General features: G+C 60.5%; 2 protein-coding genes across 3 annotated transcripts; one reads left to right on the top strand and one right to left on the bottom strand.

Moving 5' to 3' along the window:
* The first annotated feature begins 3374 nt into the window (after positions 1-3374).
* Positions 3375-11992, top strand: LOC123652908 (spermatid-specific linker histone H1-like protein). Of its 2 annotated transcripts, XM_045586095.1 has the most exons (3): positions 3375-3535; positions 6343-6412; positions 11156-11992. In XM_045586095.1, the coding sequence occupies exon 3, from the start codon at positions 11365-11367 to the stop codon at positions 11908-11910; it is 546 nt and encodes a 181-aa protein (XP_045442051.1). In that variant the 5' UTR covers positions 3375-3535; positions 6343-6412; positions 11156-11364; the 3' UTR covers positions 11911-11992. The 2 variants fall into 2 exon arrangements, 1 of the variants encoding a protein (XP_045442051.1); XR_006742469.1 differs by lacking the exons at positions 3375-3535; positions 11156-11992 and adding an exon at positions 10893-11080 and having other exon boundaries at positions 6298-6412.
* Positions 6256-17757, bottom strand: SGCA (sarcoglycan alpha). Its single transcript, XM_036451133.2, has 10 exons — positions 17614-17757; positions 16792-16890; positions 16538-16692; positions 16307-16379; positions 15744-15942; positions 14167-14329; positions 13055-13263; positions 12846-12872; positions 6728-6919; positions 6256-6452 (listed from the first exon to the last, which is right to left on the bottom strand). Exons 1-9 carry the CDS (start codon positions 17648-17650, stop codon positions 6739-6741), a joined length of 1143 nt encoding a protein of 380 aa, XP_036307026.1. The 5' UTR covers positions 17651-17757; the 3' UTR covers positions 6256-6452; positions 6728-6738.
* Positions 17758-19528: the final 1771 nt, after the last annotated feature.

Raw genomic sequence — 19528 nt, 5'->3', positions numbered from 1 at the left:
AGCGGGGGAGCCTGCCCAGGGGCTGGGAGAACCGAGTCCAGGCACGTGCAGGATGCCACCTGGAAGGTGACAGGCCCTCGCCGTGCTGAGCGTGGACTGGACCCCTCCTGGCCTTCAAAGGCCCCCAGACATGAGATCCCCTGGGTGTGGGGTGGCCTGGGCAAGGCATTTCCCCCCGCCCCCGCCCCTGCCTATTCCTTATCCTTGTAAAACCCTTGCCTCTTACTCCTGCTTCTTCCTCCCCTCCCTTTTCCCTTCCCCTCTGCTGCCCACACGCCTGCCTGCCTGGGCCCCTGAGGCCCCCAGGGGGAGGGAGACAGCGGCGAGCAGTCCAAGGGTGTGGGCTAGGCTACAGCGTTTGGGCAGCTCAAGCCTCGGATTAATGAGAGGGCACGTCCTCTCCCGGCCACATGCAAGTCCAGCACCATTAGAGCCAACAGCTGTAGTTGAAGCTTGAACCTGTGGTCCCGACACGTGGCCCCCGTGCCTGAGTGACAGGGTTGAGGTGCATGTAGTTGAGTAGGATTGAAACCCACGAGAACGCTGAAAACATCTGGATCACGCCCTTCTTTGCCTGGTGGCATCGGCTACAAATTGAAGACACGGCTTGTGGGGTGTGGTGTTCCACCAAGACCCAGCCTTCACACTCTCGTCTGTTTTTTCTGAGCCTTTCAGCCGCCCCCACGCAGGTTCACCCTTGGCCGTGTGTGCCCATGAGGCACCAGTGAGAATGCAGGGCCCAGAGTCAGAAGCCTGGAGCAGACCAGGCGCCCAGAGGCCTGGAGACGCTCCCAGTTGTCCCCACCTCCCAGCCAAGGTCTCGGGGCCTGAACTTCAGAGGCAGGAAAGACCCCTGCTCCTCCCACAGGCCCCTGGGAAGATGGAAAAGCTGCGATCCTCAGACCGTGGCTCTCGTCACGTGGCCATGGCCACTCCTTATGGCCTCGAATATCTCGTCAGCAGCACTTCCAACACCATCAGGACAGCGCAGGAAGGGAATTAGTCGAGAGAGAGGGTAAGAAACTGCGGATGACAGGGAAGGCTACTTCACATGCAGATTAGCTGGTGCCGTGGTGATGGACTGATCAACTGGTGGCACCTGCCTAGATAACCCCCATCTACCTGGACCTCCGGCCCCTGGGGCCCTGGGCAGTCTCACCCCTTCCCCACCTGCCCCCAAGGGATCCAGAAGCATCCTGAGCCTGGCTCCCAAGGCTCTACCTGGCCGTTCTGCACCTGTGCATTCTCCCTGTCCCCTCTCCTGCCCACTCCTGCACACCAGCCAGAAAGGGTGATCGGAATGCCCGCACATGCACCCCACTTCCCACTGCCAGGCCTTTCTTTATGCGACTTCCTTTCTTTTTGCTCACCCCACCCCCTCCTGGCCATGCTCAAATGTGTCACGTCCCCTGGTCCTCCTGCCTGACAGACCCAGGCTGAGTTTGCCCCCTCTGACACTCCAGAGCCCCCCCACCCCCCATCTACATACTCATCTTCGCCCAGCACCCGGCAGTGCTGCCCTGTCTTCACCCGTCCTCTCTCCCGGCCAGGAGCTGATGGAGGCCAGAAGCCAGGCGCTCAGGTGCAGGGCTACGCGTGGATATGGAAAGACTAAAGAGGGAGGAGGAGAGAGACCCAGGCCTTCTAGATGAGAACGTGGGGCCTTCTGGAACTCGAGAGAGCAAGTGTGAGGTGAGGGGGAGGAGCAAGCCAGCCAGCCCACGAGTGGGAGCAGGCAGTGGGGAAGGCGCAGCCCAGTGCTCTCTGCAGCGCCGGGCGGCACCCCCTCGGTGCTGTCCACGCTGTAGCCGTCGCCACGCGTGGCTTTGGAGCACCAGACATGTAGAGAGTGTGACTGAGCAATTCCATTTTAAAAATATATTTTTATTGATTTTTTTTACAGAGAGGAAGGGAGAGAGACAGAGAGCTAGAAACGTCTAGAGAGAGAAACACCAACCAGCTGCCTCCTGCACACCCCCTACCGGGGATGTGCCCCCAACCAACGTACATGCCCCTGACCGGAATCGAACCTGGGACCTTTCAGTCCGCAGACCGACACTCTACCACTGAGTCAAACCGGTTTCGGCAGCAATTCCATTTTAAATGGTCGTTCATTTTAGTCATGCATTTTAGCAGCTACCATGGCCAGTGGCTACGTCTCTCACCGCATATATACACATCCACCCACGGGTGCAGGAGTGTGTGCGTGCATGCATGTGCATGCGTATCCATGAGGGCACCAGGGGGGACATGGGATGTCAGGGCCATGGGGGTGGCGGTGCCTGCGGTGCAGCTCCGTGTCTGCACCACCTGGGGTGAGGCCAGAATGTGGTTTCGGTGCGTGTGCAGCGCAGGAGAGGAGGGGGACAAAGGGGCCATTGTACCACATCCCCAGCTGGAGCCCTCCTCCCCGCTGACATCACGGCGGCCCTAAATACAGCCACGCAGACCCGGCTCCCCACACCCTGCTGCCCCCCGCCCGGTGGCACAGGGCCGTCCCAGGCTGCTCCGAGGGACTCCCCTTTTGCTTCTCGGTGGAGAGAGGGGCCACGATCCAGTGGATGACTTTTCAGTCAGATCCAGATGGAACATTCTGAAAAAGGAGGAGGCGGCTTTGTTTGGATGTTTTATTTTTTCCTGCGCTCGGAATCCTGGGTCCCCTTGGTGAGGAGAGCCCATCTGCTCAGATTTTCTACGACCGAAACGCGGTGGGTTCTCCCTCCCTTCTCCCCAGCTCCTCACCCTCCGCTTCCCAGTGCCTCTCAGCCTTCCTGGGCGGAGCGGGGTGAGGTTCAGAATCGGGGAGCCGGGAGGGGTTCCTAGCTGGAGTGTGGGAGCCTCCGGTGAGGGGTGTATAGAGTGAATTGGACGGGAGAGCATGGGGCTGCTCTCCAAGCTGAGACTCCCCTCCCCCCAAGGAGGAGGCTGCATGGTGGCCGTCAGTGTGGGAGGCGGAGGGAGTGAGAAGGGTCCCACGGGCCACACTGTGCAGGTGAGATGCCTCCCTCTCTGGGTGCCCCCCCACCTGGGAGCAAATGTGTGCGGGGAATGATGAGGGGTCTGTACATGCGGGGACAGCTCCCCCCTACCCCCCTTACCCCCTCACCCCCCTCCACACACACACACACACACACACACACACACACACACACACACACGGCGGCAGGAGACCCTGTGTGCGCCGAGAAGGCCTGGGTCTAACGTTGGGGATGTGCACGTAGATATGACAGGGCTGGGAGGCCCGCTGTGTGATGAGGACAAATGGGGCGGGGGGAGCAGGGAGGAGTGGGGGGGAAATTAGGGGAGGCAGGGCAGGGGTACCACCGTCCTGAAGTCCCAGGGCCCGTGAGCGGCTGTGTCTGTGCCCCCTGCCGGGTATGTGCCCGGAGGGAACCAAGGCAGGCTGAGCAGTGCCCCCGGAGCAGGGGGCAGGGGGCAAGGCCTGGGAGAAGGCGCCTCTGTCTCTGGGCAACCGACTGTCCCTCACAGGAGGTCTCCATGCTCTGCGGGGTCGCCCCGGCCAGGCCCGAGGGAGGTGAGTGCGGTGCGTGGGGTTGGAGAAGGTGGGGTTCTCTCTGCATAAGACAGTGCGGGGAAGAGAAAGATGGGACGGAGCGGCGAGCAAAGCACATTCCCTAGAATAGAGAGGCCACATGACCAAGTTTTCAGTGACTTCATGGGGGGTGGGGACACACCCTCGCCCGCTCCCCCCTCCCCCGCCTGCTCCCCAAGGCTTTGGAAAACAGACGCAGGCACAGAGGCCTGGGGTGAGCGGGGCCGGGAGGAGGATAGGGAAGGGGCTGGGTTCTGGGTTTGGGTCCCTCTGGGGTGGAGATAAGGATTGCCATGAAACCCACGCTGCCCAAAAAAATATAAATCAGAGCCACGTTAGTCGTTGTAATTTCCCAGCGGCCACGATAAAACTATAAAAAGAAACAGGTGCCATTCATGGTAATCACGGACTGTATGGAACCAGTGTGTCCCCCGTGTCACCATTTCCATTGCACGGGCAGCCCATCTCCACGTGGACGGGACACATTCAAACGCCCGGCGGCCTCGGGGCCAGCAGCTGCCCCACCAGAGGGCACGGCGCGGGCAGCAGACCAGGCCCCAGAGCGGCAGGATTTCAGCCCACAGCTACGGGGAGAGCGTGAACCCTTCACAGGGCACAGAGCAGGCACTGAGCCCACTTCACCCGGAGCTTAGGGGGCAGGGAGCCCCGCGGACCTCTGGTTTGGGGGTGATTGCGTGAGCGCTTGTGTGTACTAAGGTCTCCATGCCTGGGAGCCCCCGATGCGGGGCACTCGCCGGGCCCTCCCTGATTCTCCCAGGGGCCCGAGGCGGCCGTGATCAATGGCGATGAGTAACTAAGTGTCAGAGCTCCATCTGACCCCCGGACCCCAACAGCACACCCAGGGCGCTCTCGTGAAATGAAGCGTGTGTGTCCGTGTGTGGGGAATAGAATAAAGGAGAAGTGTGCTTGTGAGGGCTGGGCCCCCTGTCCCCCACGTCCGGCAGGATCCCCTTCGCCGACGGAGAGGCAGTGAGGAAGCAGCTGGAGTCAGGCCACGTGTGGGGCTGTGAGGGTGAAGGTGGAGGCCACTCCCTGGGCCACGCGGGCAGTGCCAGCTGAGGGATCGCAGGAGCCGAGGGTGGAGCCAGGCTGAGGTGGAGTCTCCTGGCGGAGATGGTGGCGACAGTGTGGCTGTGTCCTTGGCGGTGGGGTGGGGAGGGGTGCGGTAGGATGTGGTGGGGTGAGGAGGGGAGGGGTAGGACTGACTGCCCAGTGGAATCCTACCCCCCCCCCCCGTGAGCACAGGGGTGCTGAGTGTGCCCGCGCCCTCCCCTGTGCTGCCAGGGTGGCTGTGTGACCGGGCACAGCTCGCTGTCCTGTGTAGTCACGCCGCCCTGCCAGCTGCTTGTCTGGGCCACTTCCTCCCCGGCCGGCAGCCAGGCTCCCGTGTGCTGCGGGGAGCTGAGCAGGGAGAAGGCGCTGCCAGCATCCAAGGCGGAGCAGGGAGCAGAGGGAGGTGAGGGGCTGGCCTTGAGCTCCCCTATTCTGTCCCGCTGGCACAGGCAGAGCCCGAGGCCCAAGAGGGAGCTCAGAGGGAGCCCTCTCCTGGGGGGAGGGGGGTGCGGGGCGGGCGGGGAGGATTCAAGGCTGTGCGCCCCAGGCAGCTGCTCCAATCTGAGCAGGTTCCTGCAGCTCCTGGTTTGGCCGGATGAGGGCCCGGGAACAGGAGGAAATGGCGAGTGAGAAATCAGAGGCACCTGCTTGCCAGAGAGCCCACATGCTGGGCGTGGACACCCCAAGACAGACGTCTATTGAGCGCACACAGCGCCGACAGGGAGCCCCTGCCAGCACCCGTCGGTGCCTGTGGGATTAACTAGCCGGGGCTCTGGGAAGCCCGCAGGGAGGGGACCAGACAGGATGCTGGAAACTGGCGTGCACCCTTTGCCCAGCTCTGAGCAACCCAGACCTGCATTCCTTCATGGCCTCTTTCCAGAGTGCCTACTGTGTGCAGGCTCTAGGGAACGAGGACCCCAGCAAGGCACCACCCAGAACAGCTCTTCTGAGCCCCGAGGCCGGGCTGGAGGGGGCTCTCCCCTCTGAGGAGGGTGGGCCTCTCTGAGGACCTGACGTTGCCATGAGGAGGCAGCTGTGTGGACTGGAGACTCTGAGTTCCCGGCAGAGGGAACCGTGGAGGCCAGGACCTAACACCAGTGAGCTAGGAGGCAGTGCGGCGGGGCCGTGAGTGCAGGGAGGCGGGTGCTGAGTCCCAGAGGTGGACAGGTTCTGCGCCCCAGCTCAGAGGGGAGAGCACAGGGCAAGCCCCCCCCCCCCCCCAGATTTTTCCTTTTAAAGGATGGGCTTGGCTGCTGTTGGAGGCGAGACAGAAGAGGCAGGGAGGAGGCAGGGAGGGCGAGGGGAGCTGTTTGTGGGGTCCAGGAAAGAGATCCTGCTGCAGGACTAGCAAGTAGAGGCCGTGAGAAGGGGATGGATTCAGGGCAGGTTTTGAAGGTAGGGATTCTGGGAGTGAGAGACAATTTGGGGCCCTTCCAAGGACAATTCGAGGGCCCTTGCCCATCTGTTTCTGGAACCTGGAACAGGTTCAGAGACTCGGCCCTCCTCGGGAATCCTGACCAGGAGCCCCCACCGTCAGACAGGGCTGCCCACCTGGTCCTAACCCATCAGACCCCGAAGCAATGAGGGGCTGGGAGGCCTCTGAGAAGAAGGCACGGGCAGCGGGAGATGGCAGAGCTGCCGGTATTTATTCTGGGCTCCCTGACCCCAGACACCCTCCCCTGCCCCGCCCCCCTCCTCTCTCCGCTTGTTCCAAGCCTGGAGTCCATCCATCGGACCGGGAGCCGGAATCAGGAGGAAGGATGTGGCCCTGGTGGTGGCTGCTCCGTGAGTCAGGGCAGAAGGGAGGCTGAGGCCGAGGCTGGAGCTGGAATGGGGGCACGGGGAGAGAGTGTGTGGGTTGTGAGGTCCAGGCCCTGGTTCTCCCGCCTTCCCCACCCTGATGCTCTGACTGGTTCTGAGTGCTTGGCGTCGGGGGCCTGGACCTGGCACTGCTGAGCAACCCCTCACCAGCTACCTCAGTGTCGGCAGATCTGTGTGTCCCTCCCTTGACCTCCTCCATCCCCCTCCACCTGCCCCGACCTGGAGACAAAGGATGTCTTGTTCCCAGAAACGAGGCTGGCACCGCCCGGCGGGACCCACCTGGGCGGCCCTCAGCGCTGGTCCAGGATGAGGGGCACCTGGGCGCTGTCCACACGGGGCGGCAGCCGCTCGCCCGTGCGCACGTTGAACATGGGCAGGGTGGAGAGCGGCCTGGGCACCTCTCGGCTCGCCGCCATCTGTCGCAGCTCCTCCGTGTTCCCGCGGATGGTGCAGTGGTGGACCATCTGGATGCTGCGGGCACAGAACCGGCAGAGTCATCAGTTCTGGGAGTCAGCCCCCCAAGCTTGGTGCCCGGCCTGACACTGCCTCTGAGCCATCCCTCAGTCTTCCCTACTGTGAAGTGGGGAGACACACACACATGATGGGTGGAGGGAGGACAAACAGGGCGTTCTGTGGTGCCCGCTCGGTAGCCTGTACTGAAGCAGGGGTTCTGGGTGTAGATAGCCTGGATTCAAAGCTATGTGCCCCCCACAAGTTGCTTAGCCTCTCTGTGTCTCAGTTTCCTCAGCTGTGAAATGGGGCTATAGTACAGCTACCTCTCAGAGCTGCTGTGGGATTAGATGATTTAGGAAAGTGCCTGGCAGGTGGTAGGAGCTCCCAAGATGCTAAGACCACAGTGGATATATATTTCCAGAGGCCAGCATTTCCTGGGCTTTATTCCCTATTTTTATATTCTAACTAGTCCCTTGGCCTGGCCTGTGCCCTCTCACAATCCAGGGGATGTCAGATTGCTGATTTCACTCCAATCCCTACAGGTCAGGCCAAGGGACCCCACCAGTGCATGAATCCATGCACTGGGCCTCTAGTGTGCATATAAAATCTTTGGTTAATCTCTTCCCACCCTTACCCCTGCTTCCCTCTGAGATTCATCAGCCTGTGCAGTGAGTGTCTGTACCGGGTGGTCAGTGTAAGTCATAGCAAACGGTCAAACGGTTGCTTAGGCTTTTATATATATAGATGGCCCTCTAGGTTCCCTCTCTCCCCTAATACTCTCTCCCATCACTGAATATCCAATTCTCGTCCCCTCCCCACCCCTGCCCCAGGCTGGCAGACCTATACCATCCACCTTTTCCTACTGTTTGGCTTTTCATCCAAGCTGTTTCCCCAAGTCCTGCCAGGCCTCGACTGAGTCACCTTTTGGTTGCTCAGACCTGACCTCCTCTCCCTTTGTATAATACCTTGACCCCCCTCCCCTGACCCCATGCCCACTCCCACCCCAGTCAGCCCTCAGCGCTGATGAGCTCCAGGCTCCAAATCTGTCTCCCCATCTTGGCTTCAAACCAAGGCTCCTGGAGGCCTGAGCCAGGCTCCACCCTCCACGGGCCCGAGTGGACTGACAGCCACACCCTGGGGCAGTCCTTCCTGAGCCCTAGCTCCCATTCCTCCTCAGAAGCCTTATTCTCCTTTGACATTCTCCTTTGCCCTCAAGGGGCAAGCATTAGCTCATTCTGAGAAGTGGGGCAGCACCTCAGTGAAGCATGAAGACTTGCTTTGGGTTTGGGTCCCACTGCTTACTGGCTGTGTGACCTTGTGAAAGTGGCTTAACCTCTCTGAGCCACTGTTTCCTCAGCGGCAATGCGAACTGTTGTGCGAATTACGTCAGTTAATCCAGGAAAAACACTTGGATGTCTCCTGGTCAGCGCGGAGCCAGTGGTAACTGCTGTTACGGGGAGCCTTCCATTGCTTTTGCTATCCCTGGGGATACTGTATGAGGTCATTGGGCTCCGTGCAGGGAGGCTGATGAGCTTGGCCTTCAGTGCAGGGATGACTCCAATTCCTTCTACACAAACCCACCCGCATTGGGGGGGGAGGGGCAGCCTGGAGACATTTTCCCAGACTACCTGGTTGTCAGGTCGGACAGACAGCCCGGACTTTTCATTACAAACAATAAGAATCGGATTCCTTAAAGGGGTGGGGTTCCACATAAGAGGAAAGCAACCACTGGGTTACGATCAACTGGGGGAGGACACTTGATCCCCACTCGTGTCCAAGCCTCGATTGGTGGACACAGACTGCAGCCAGAGCCTGCAGATGGGACTCCGGGAAGGACTCAGCTTCCTGCTGAGTGGGCCGCACTCCTGGGGCGCACAGAGGAGGGGGGCCCAGTAGGACTGCAGTGCTGTCTGGCCACAGGGAGGAGGCGGATTCTCTCTCTCAGGCTAGGGGAGGGTCACAATGAGCTCTTGAGTCTGGAATTTGGCAGGCGGAATTGTCCAAAACACAATTTTCCATTCCCAGGCAGGGGGAGGCTGAGGGGGGAGGGAGCATGGGGTGTGTGGATGCTGAGAGCCGACAGTAATGCCCCCGTGGGGGGAGGGCCTTCAATCATGGCCCCGCCCCACGCCCAGCCCCACAGCTGGGGCTCATTACTCTGGCAGCACACACAGGCGGGGAATGCTCTGCGGATGTTTTTCCAGAGCAGGAGCAGGAGCAGGAGCAGGAGCAGCAGCAGGAGCAGGGGCAGGAGCAGGGGCAGGAGCAGGAGCAGGAGCAGGAGCAGGAGCAGGAGCAGGAGCAGCAGCAGGAGCAGCAGCAGGAGCAGGAGCAGGAGCAGCAGCAGGAGCAGCAGTGGCAGCGGCAGGGGCAGGAGCAGGAGCAGGAGCAGGGGCAGGAGCAGGGGCAGAAGCAGGAGCAGCAGCAGCAGCAGGAGCAGGGGCAGAAGCAGGAGCAGCAGCAGGAGCAGGAGCAGGAGCAGGAGCAGGAGCAGGAGCAGGGGCAGGAGCAGGGGCAGGAGCAGGAGCAGCAGCAGGAGCAGGAGCAGGAGCAGGAGCAGGAGCAGAAGCAGGAGCAGGAGCAGGGGCAGAAGCAGGAGCAGCAGCGGCAGCGGCAGGGGCAGGAGCAGGAGCAGGGGCAGGAGCAGAAGCAGGAGCAGGAGCCAGAGCGGAGGCCCTTTCCCCATGGCCCTTCCACATCAGCACCGGGACAGGTGAATGGACAGAGGGGCAGGCTACACTCTCTCTCTCTCTCTCTCTCTCTCTCTCTCTCTCTCTCTCTCACACACACACACACACACACCACACTCTCTCTCTCTCTCTCTCTCTCTCTCTCTCTCTCTCTCTCTCACACACACACACACACACACACACTCACACACACACTCACACACACACTCTCTCTCTCTCTCTCTCTCTCTCTCACACACACACTCACACACACACACTCTCTCTCTCTCTCTCTCTCACACACACACTCACACACACACACACACTCACACACACTCACTCCACCACGCGGACCACAGCAGAGGGTCGCTGAGACTGCAGAGCTTTCCGCCCAGTGAATCTGACATAGTGAAGACCGAGCAGCAGAATCACAGTTAGACTTGCCCAGGCCGTGGTATTTTGTGGAAGAGCCACACTTCAGGATAATCTGAAAAGTGGTGGTGACTAAACAAGGGGGGGTGGGGGAGGCCGGGGGCCGGATTTTGTAGAAATAAATCAACAGAAAGTCCAAACCCACAAGCGCTAGCATCACACATGGTCATATTGGTTACTGATTGAAAACTGGTGGAGGCAGCAGACGGTCCTGATGCCAGGAGAGCTACACCACCGGCCGGGAAAGCAGGACGGAGGAAAGAGCTGCTCGGAAGAGAATGCCTCCAGGCTCGCTGGCAGAGGCCACAAGAAGAGGAGGAGCAAAACCTCCTTGTAAAATTGACATAGAAAATCACTGATCTCCGTGGGAAAATGTCTGTCAGATACGAAGGAAAACGGGGAGAAAAAAAAGCCTGTTCGTTGCTTTGTAAAGGGAGCTGACCAATGGGTGGAGATGGTGGGGTCAAAGTGGTGGGTGTAAAACTGGGGGCTCGGCCCCGGCCAGGTAGCTCAGTTGGTTAGCCCAGTAGCTGGCAAAATCTTTAGTCAACGGAGCCAAATATCAACAGTACGACGATTGAAATTTCTTTTGAGAGTCAAATTTTTTAAACTTAAACTTCTTCTAACACCACTTCTTCAACATAGACTCGCCCAGGCCGTGGTATTTTGTGGAAGAGCCACATTCAAGGGGCCAAAGAGTCGCATGTGGCTTGTGAGCCACATTTTGCCGACCACCGGGATGGAGCATCATCCCAACTTGCCAAGGTTGCGGGTTTGATCCCCCCCAGTCAGGGTACATACAAAAATCAACCAATGAATGCACAAATAACTTGAACAACATATCAATGTTTCTCTCCCTCCCTCCTCTCTCCATTCCCCTCTCTCTAAAGATCAATAAAAACATTTTTTTTTAAAAAACAAAACAGGAAGCTCAGAACACCCTGAAATCGGCTGGCACTCACACACATACATGTATACACGTGTGGGTCTACAGTAGCCCTTCTACCCAGACTACCTGGCAAGTCATCTCCTGTCTGCCCCCCACCCCCCAGGAGTGAACAATGGGGCCCCTGTGACCCTCCCAGGATTCTGGTGGCCTCACAATGTCCCTCTGAGGTCACGACAGGAGTTACCTCACCACCCCCTGCGCCAGAGGCACAAGTCTGCTGAGACCAGCCGGGGGTGATCATCCTCCGTCCTCCTCCTGGCCACCCAGGAAGCTCGGGCCAGAGCCCTCGGAGGAAGCCTCTGACGGGAACAGAGCTAGGACCCCTCGCCCACCAAGCACCACCCCGTGGAGATCTCTAAGCCGCCATCCTGGAGGTCCTCGCGCCCAGCGCCCTTCACCCCCCCCAGGAAGAGATGCAGAAAGACACGACGACGACGTCGACGATGGCGCCACCCTCCACCGCGGCCTTGGCTTCCAACAGCGGCCCGAGCGCGGGCCAGCAGGCCGGCGGGTCCGGGGTCCCTAGCAAGAGCGAGACCGGGCTCCACGCCTGCCCCCAAGCCCACAAGAAGCCCAGCATATCCAAGGTGATCCTGAAGGTCATGGCCGACAAGGGGGCGCGCAACCGCGTGTCCCTGGCCACCCTGAAGAAGGCCCTGGTCACCACGGGCTACAACATGGCCCGCAACGACTGGCGCTTCAAGAAGGTGCTCAAGGGGCTGGTGGAGAAGGGCCTGCTCAGGCAGGTGACCAGCAAGGGGGCCGCGGGCTCCTTCCGCATGGGCAAGAAGCACGCCTCCGGCTTCCAGCGCGCCGCCTCGCGGCGGGGGCGGCCGCGGCGGGGCCGGCAGCTGGGGAAGCCACGGCTGGGGCAGCGCAGGCTTCTCCTGGGTTCCAAGCAGGGGCCCAAGCAGCTCATGAAGGCGGCTCGCAGGGTGGCCAAATGCCCCCGCATCTAAGGAGGCAGGCCCCGCAGGCAAGCACACAGAGGGCCAGGCCCGAGACAGGCTCGGAGAGCAGGAATAAAGGAGCCGTATTTAACGCCCGCCTCCCGGTGTGTCTGGGGTTCGGGGGAGTGGGGAAAGGAAGGGGTCTGGGGCCAGGAGGAGGGGCTAAGGCCAGGGATGGGGGAAACCTGGGCAAAACAAGGCTGAGGTGGATTGGGAAGGGCGGGGGGGGGGGGGGGGGGGGGGATTGAAAGCATCCAGGATCATTAGTTAGTCCAACCACAGCAGAGCGGCCGAGGCCAGAACGGGTCACAGTGATTATGTGACTGGACCCGCCTGAAGCCCAAGTGCCACAGCGAAGTGAGTGTGGGTGTGGGTGTGGGTGCATAAGTGTGGGTGTGTGAATGTGGGTGTGAGTGGGTGTGGGTGTGAGTGGGTGTGAGTGGGTGTGGGTGTGAGTGGGTGTGAGTGTGGGTGTGAGTGTGAGTGTAAGTGTGGGTGTGGGATGGGTGTGGGGGTGGGGGTGGGTTTGTGAGTGTGTGTGTGAGTGTGGGTGTGAGTGTGGGTGTGAGTGTGGGTGTGGGGTGGGTGTGAGTGTGGGTGTGTGAGTGAATGTGGGTGTGAGTGTGGGTGTGAGTGTGGGTGTGGGGTGGGTGTGAGTGTGGGCGTGGGTGTGGGTTTGTGAGTGTGAGTGTGGGTGTGTGTCTCAGCTGTTTCTCCAGGTCCCCTCCCCTGTCCCATGGAGACCAAACAATCAAAGGCGAGCCCAGGCCAGGCCAGGCCCAGTGTCCAGCCAGCCAGGGCTGGGCTTCATCTCAGAATGAGGGCCCAAAGAGGGCCCCTCATCTCAGAATGATCTGCTTTGTCTACGCTGCTCATGGAGGTGGAGGACTCCAGCTTGACAGGGCAGGGGGCTCCCACCCAGCCCCCCACTTTCCCTTACTCACTCCAAGGTGGCCAGGTCTCTCTTCAGCCTGTGGAAAAGCACAGAAAGGGGTTAACCGTTTTCCACACACCCCCGGGGCCAGGAGAGGGGGCCCCTCTTCCTTCCCAGCCGAGCACCTCCCTCCCTGAGGGGTGGGTCCCCACAGAGTACAGATGCCACAAGGACCCCACCACGGAGGACCGGCCCTGCTGCCCCCGCCCCCACACTCACCGCCCCTCCCGCCGGCAGCACATGACGTAGGCCAGCAGCAGCGTGAGCAGCAGCGCCACCAGCAGGGGCACCAGGAGGGTGACCAGGGCGTCGGCCAGGAAGTCGCGGGCCGTGGCCTCGGTGGGCGGGCAGAAGAAGGGGTCACGTTCCAGGATCCCATCGCCTGGGGTGGGCGCCTCGTCTGCGGGCTCCGGCACTGACTTATCCACCTGCTCGGAGAGCCCAGCACTGACCCAGGGGCAGCTGGATGGGCTCAGAGACTCCCGGGGGGGGGGGGGGGCAGGGCAGTGACCCGGGGCGCCACTATCTACTGGCCCCTGCAGGCCACAGGGAGGGGCAGCTCTGATGACCCAGCGGGACAAGCATGGGACGGGGAGCCGGGAGAGAGATGTTCAGAGAGGCAGGGCCGCCCAGTGGTTAGAGTACAGCCCCAGGGTCCAGCTGCCTGGGTTTGAATCCTGACTCAGACCAGTGCCTGGCTGGGGTGACTTCCCTCGAGGGGCACCAGCGTCCCAACCTGTGAAGCTGGGTGGCTAACCGTGGTACCTGTCCCCTGGGCGGCGCTAAGAACACAGCTGGCTGAATGTCATGTGTCCAGCACAGAGCGAGGGCTCAAGACTGTTGCCGATCGCCCGTCCCTGGCTGAGCTGTTGGTCAATTCAGAGGCACAGAGGCGGCTAGGGACCTGAGCTACCTCCACACCCAGCCTAGAGGGGTGAGCGAGAACTCCCTGCTCCTCACCACAGGCAGACCTACTCGGGGACACCTTAGAAGGAAGCAGGCGGCTGTCACCCAGAGGCCCTTGGTGGGGAGCTGCATTGTGGGAGTTGAGGAGCCAGAGATCTCTGGGTTATGGGCTCTGTCGCCCTCTTCTGGTAGAAAATGGAAGTGTGTGTGTGTGTGTGTGTGTGTGTGTGTGTGTGAGAGAGAGAGAGAGAGAGAGAGAGAGAGAGAGAGAGAGAGAGAGACAGAGAGAGAGAGAGAGAGATGAAAGAGACGGGCAGATAAGCAGAGAAAAAGTAGAATAGAGGAGATGGGATGGGGAGGGGCAGGGAGCAGACGGTCATGGGGCCACGCCCCAGCCCCACCCCAGGGCCAGGGTCCCTCCTCACCAGGGACACGTTGCACCAGTCGACTCGGAAGTGGGGCGCCAGGGTGTCGTAGCAGGACAGCAGCGGGGGCTGGCCCTGGGCACAGCGAGCCTGGCTGTCGGGAGACGCCACCATCTTCAGGCAGGTGGAGAAGGGCGAGGCGGAGCCCACCTTGATGTACACCCTGGACCAGACGGAGGCCGGGGAGGGTGTCACCGGGGAGGGTGTCAGCACATGGGAGGGCGTCACCGAGCGCTCAGAGAGGGGGCTACAGGGCCACCCTGAGAGCCGGGTGATGGTGAGACACACAGGGCGGTCCCGTCTTCTGGGAGCCTTATCCCCCACCACTGTCCTTTACAAGGATGGGCCCTTTATGGCCCATGGGCACAGGATGACCGGGGTTTGGGTGCAGGAGGAGCGAGAGGGGGCAGGGCGTGACCAGAGGGCAGTGGGCCGTGGAGGGCAGTTGGGAGGTGCAGAAGGGCCTGGTGAGGCGTGTCTAACATCCCCGTAAAGATCTTCGCCGCGCGCCTGCTCTCCGCATCGCTAATGGACCGTAAGGCCCTGTGATGGGGGGGGGGGGGGGGGGGCGGCGGCAGACTTCATGTATTTTCTCAGTCTGTTTCACTTCTCCGTTGACAACGTTCTCCCAGGACTCCCACTGTTATGCAAATCGTGACCCTTGAGTAGACGTGTGGGTCTGAAAATAGTGGATGACAACAGCTATGCGTAGAGCCAGGTGTCACGCTCGACTAGGAAAGGGTCACAGCTTCGTTTGCAAACCCTTTGGTGACTATGGTCCTTCCCGCCTGTCCAACCGCTCACCACGCTGCACCGACAGGAGGGGCGGCCTCTAGCTCACAGGTCCTCAGGGGTGTTCCGGATCAGTTGGAAACTGATGCCTCTCTTAATGAAGGAAGACATTTTAGTGGAATAAAAAGAAAAATGCGCTGAAACCGGTTTGGCTCAGTGGATAGAGCGTCGGCCTGCGGACTGGGGGGTCCAGGTTCAATTCCGGTCAAGGGCATGTACGTTGGTTGCGGGCACATCCCCAGTGGTGGGTGTGCAGGAGGCAGCTGGTCGATGTTTCTCTCACCAATGTTTCTGTCTGTCCCTCTCCCTTCCTCTCTGTAAAAAAATCAATAAAATTAAATTAAAATTAAAAAAAAGAAAGAAAAATGTGATGCTGAACAAGACTAGTCATCAAGCAAAAAAAAAAAAAAAAAAAAAAGTATAATCCTGTGAACAAAGACTCCAAAAACAATGTATTTTCATTTTTCGCAATAAAGTCTTTTGTTATAAGTTTTCATGTTTCTTTATGTCCTTTTTAACATGCTTCATTCTTTTATCTTTTATGGCGAAATTGCCTTTAGTTAGGCAAGAAAAAGGTTTGCAGCAAAAATTCTTATGGTCAGATGCGTCTGGCGAAGATGTTTATGGGGGAACTATGCAGAACCGTGCTGGAGGGAGAGGTACGGGAGGGGGGGTGGGGGGGGACCCCACCTGGAAACTAGGGGGACCCGTGTTCTATGCCTACTACCCAGACGGGAGGCAAGGCGCTTCCTCCTCCAGGAAGCCCTCCGGGGTCACGTGCCTACCCTTCCTTGCGGCCCTCGATGGGAAGGGGGACACGGCCCCCACGGTCCAAGGCGGAGGTGATGTTGAGCAGCTGGAGCTCTGCTGGCTCCCAGAGGCCCCCCAGGGCAATGAGGAAGCGGCTGGCAGGGGTTGAGGGCAGCACTTCCTCCACGTCATGGCTGCGCACCAGGAACTCGGCCTGGTATGGCAGCAGGGGGCCTGGAAGGGCCAGGGGGGCACCTCAGGCTGCACCCCGCCCTGCACAGACCCTTCCCAAGCTCCCCACCCAAGCTCCTCCCTGGACCTCCTCAGATTCCTTCCTTCCTTCCTTCCTTCCTTCCTTCCTTCCTTCCTTCCCTCCTTCCTTCCTTCCTTCCTTCCTTCTTCACACCCCATACATCACAGGCCCCAAACGCCCTGCCCCAGCCCCACAGACTGCCGGCCAGCAGAGCAGCCCAAGATACAAGCCCTGAGGCTTCCCAGGATGCCCTGCTTCCCACTTCTCTCCAAGTCCTTCCTTCCCCACACCCCCTCCCGGGGAGATCCCCTGAGACTGGCATGGGTGGGGCGGGGTAGGTGGTACCTTCTGGGTCCCCAATCAGGAGCACTAGTCTCTGCTGGGTGGTGTCGAAGCTGTCCCGGTTGTAGGCTACCACCTGCAGGGGACGGGGGAGAGGCCAGGGCGGTGGGGGAGGGGAGAAAGGCTGGGCAGCTGGCGCCTGGGAGGCGAGGACGGCGCGATCACCCAGTCCGAGGCATGTCCGTGAGGCACACAGCATGATTCCCCCCACACACACACCAGCCCTGCCTGTACCTCGATGACCTGGCGGCCGCGGTCTCCGGGGCTGGGGCTCCCGTAGAGGAAGCCGGGGTGGCGGGGGCTGCGCTGGGTGTAGCGGAGCCACCGGGGCAGGTCTGGGTGCCCCTGCAGGTGGGCGTGGTAGGTGACCGGGCGGGCGGGCGGGACAGCTGGTGGGAGGGAAGACAGGGGTTGGGCGCATGACAGGAGCCTTCGCCAGCCCTGGGCCGGGCCCCCCCACCCACCCAGGTCCACGAGGCTCCTCTCACCCACGTGCTCGGGGTCCAAGGTGTGCACGAAGAGGCGGCCCACGGCCGGGCGCAGGGTGGTCTGCTGGGGCTCCGCGCGCCCCAGCCCGGCCAGGAGATCTGCGGGACCCGCAGCCCCCAGACTGGCTGAGCCTCAGGCGGGGACGCGGAATCTGCTCCCCTTCCCCACCCTCGGGGACAGGAGAAGCGTGTGAGAGCAGAGGGACCCTCCTCTGGCTCCCCGGAAAGGACCGAGGGCCCGGGGGTGCCGTGAGGAGGCCGGATCTGCTCCCCTTCCCCTCCACGCCTCCCCAGAGGCCCCGTGGGGTCACAGAGGGCAGAGCTGGTGTTTGGCTGGGATGGGTGGGGTGTGTGTGGTGAGAAGACTTAGAAGAGAACCCCACGCTGAATGTCCAGGAGCCTTTGCAGGAGGAGGGTGGGCATTCTGGGGCCCTCACCCACCTCCCCTAATAAGCAGGGGACCAGGGCCCCCACTATGGCCAATAGGAGCTGAGCAAAGGGGATCCAGCAGGCCCCACACCCTCCCAGGGCCAAATTTAGCCGGAGCCTGGAAGAAGCCGGCCAGCCGGCCCGTTAAAGGGCCCACGACTCCCAGGACCTGCGCACTCAGGCCCACCGAGGCCGGCCGAGGACATCCACCGCTCAGGGCCACCCGGGCCTGTGTCCCAGGGCCCAGCTCCGAGCCCCAGGGCTCTGCATTCCCCACCAGCAACATGAACACCCCAAGTCCTTCTGACCCCGCCTCCCCCGCGGGACCTCCCCGAGCACTGCCTCTGTGTCCCCCCTCATCCGGGCCTCTCCCTGAAGAAGGCCCCGACTTGCCAGCAAGGAAAGGAATCCAGACCAGCGCTGCGGCCATGGCTGCCCGGCCGGCCGTGAGTGACAGAGACAGGAGCGGGAGGAGGGTGGGGAGGAAGGGAGGTGCCCAGAGCAGCCGGGGCCCTCCCCTCCACACAGAGCAGGCCCCGTCTCTAGGACGGACACTCCCCACATGACAAGGTTCCTTCAGTCACCCCATCCCAGGGGCCAGAGCATGTTTTCTACCCCGAACCTGACAACCACAGCGTCCCCCAAACCGTAACGCTCCCCTGCCTGGGCTCCAGCTGCTGCTGGCCTCGGCCTTTCCTGTACCTGACCATCCTGCCTAGAATCCCCTTACCCCCACCCCCACCCCCACCCTCACACACATACACCCATATACACACATACACACACATATACACAAACATACCCCCCCACACATACACACACACACACACTCCCCCCACACACACCCATACACAAATACATACACACCCATATACACACACCCATACACACAGATACACACACACACACACACACACACACACACACATATATATATATATATATATACACAAACACACAGGACCTAGCTCCTGCCCAGCCTCATTCTGCTGCCGCTTTCTTCTTCTTCTTCTTCTTCTTCTTCTTCTTCTTCTTCTTCTTCTTCTTCTTCTTCTTCTCAAGAAAAAAATTTAAAATATATTTTATTGATTTTTTACAGAGAGGAAGAGAGAGGGATAGAGAGCTAGAAACATCGATGAGAGAGAACCATCAACCAGCTGCCTCCTGCACACCCCCAACTGGGGGTGTGCCCACAGCCAAGGCACATGCCCTTGACCAGAATCAAACCTGGGACCCTTCAGTCCGCAGCCCAGCACTCCATCCTCTGAGTCAGACCAGTCAGGGCTAAACAGTTTAATCAAGCAAATTGTTCTCTTTCGTTCTCCCAGAAAACTGAACGGCTCTCCAGCTTCACAGAGTTTGCACACTCATTCTTGGCATCTAGTTCTTTAAAAAATCTGGAATTGCAACACAAAAAGCCCAGCCGGGCGCCCTCAGCGCGCCCAGCCTCCGGGACCCCAGCGCCATGTTCTGTTGCTCCTTGTCTAGAGGCCACAGGGGCTGCCTTCTTTTCAAAAAAAAAATTTTTAATATGTTTTGTTGATTTTTTTTAAGAGAGGGAGGAAGAGGGATAGAAAGTTAGAAACATCGATGAGAGAGAAACATCCATCAGTTGCCTCCTGCACACCCCGAACCTGGGACCCTTCGGTCCGCAGGCTGACTCTCTATCCACTGAGCCAAACCGGTTTAGGCTCTGCTGCCTTCTAATCGGATACCCTCCCCCTCAGTCTGACACCTTTGCCCGAGCTGTGCCCTCTGCCCAGAGTTCCTTTCCTGCCCTTGGCCATCAGGCAGAGGGCCACTCACCCCTCACAACTCAGCATAGACATCCCCCCCCCTCCCCAGCCCCCAGCCTCTCTCCCCTCCCCTAGGCCCAGCAGGGTGACAGCCCAACCACACAGCGTTTTGGGGGGAACTCGGCCCTCACCTCTGCATCCCTGGACCTAGTCCAGGTTCTGGCAACCGGCAGGTGGTCAGGGACAAGGTGGCAGCACACAGGCTGCCTGCTCCCAAGCTCTCATCCCCAGACCAGGCACCTCCGATGTGGACCCAGGTCTGAAGAGAGAGAGGGGCCTGGCCGGGCCCAGCCAGGGAGACAGGGGAGGGGCTCAGGCTGAGAGCCCGCAGGCCTGGATGCAGAGCCCCCGGGACCCTCACTGCGGACGGAGCCCCCGGGACCCTCGCCCTCTCCGGGCTCTGCTTCCACGACGACAAGCTGACAAGAGCAGCGCTCGCCTCTCGGTGTCCTTGTGAGGGGCCACCGCATCAGGAACTCAGCACGCGGTCAGGGAGCAGCTGCGGGAGCGGG

This window comes from Pipistrellus kuhlii, unplaced genomic scaffold (assembly GCF_014108245.1).
Source record: "Pipistrellus kuhlii isolate mPipKuh1 unplaced genomic scaffold, mPipKuh1.p scaffold_m20_p_22, whole genome shotgun sequence".
In the NCBI taxonomy this organism is placed as follows: Eukaryota; Metazoa; Chordata; class Mammalia; order Chiroptera; family Vespertilionidae; genus Pipistrellus; species Pipistrellus kuhlii.
Note: the sequence above shows the minus strand (reverse complement) of the source record. Positions and strands in the feature narration are given on the sequence as shown.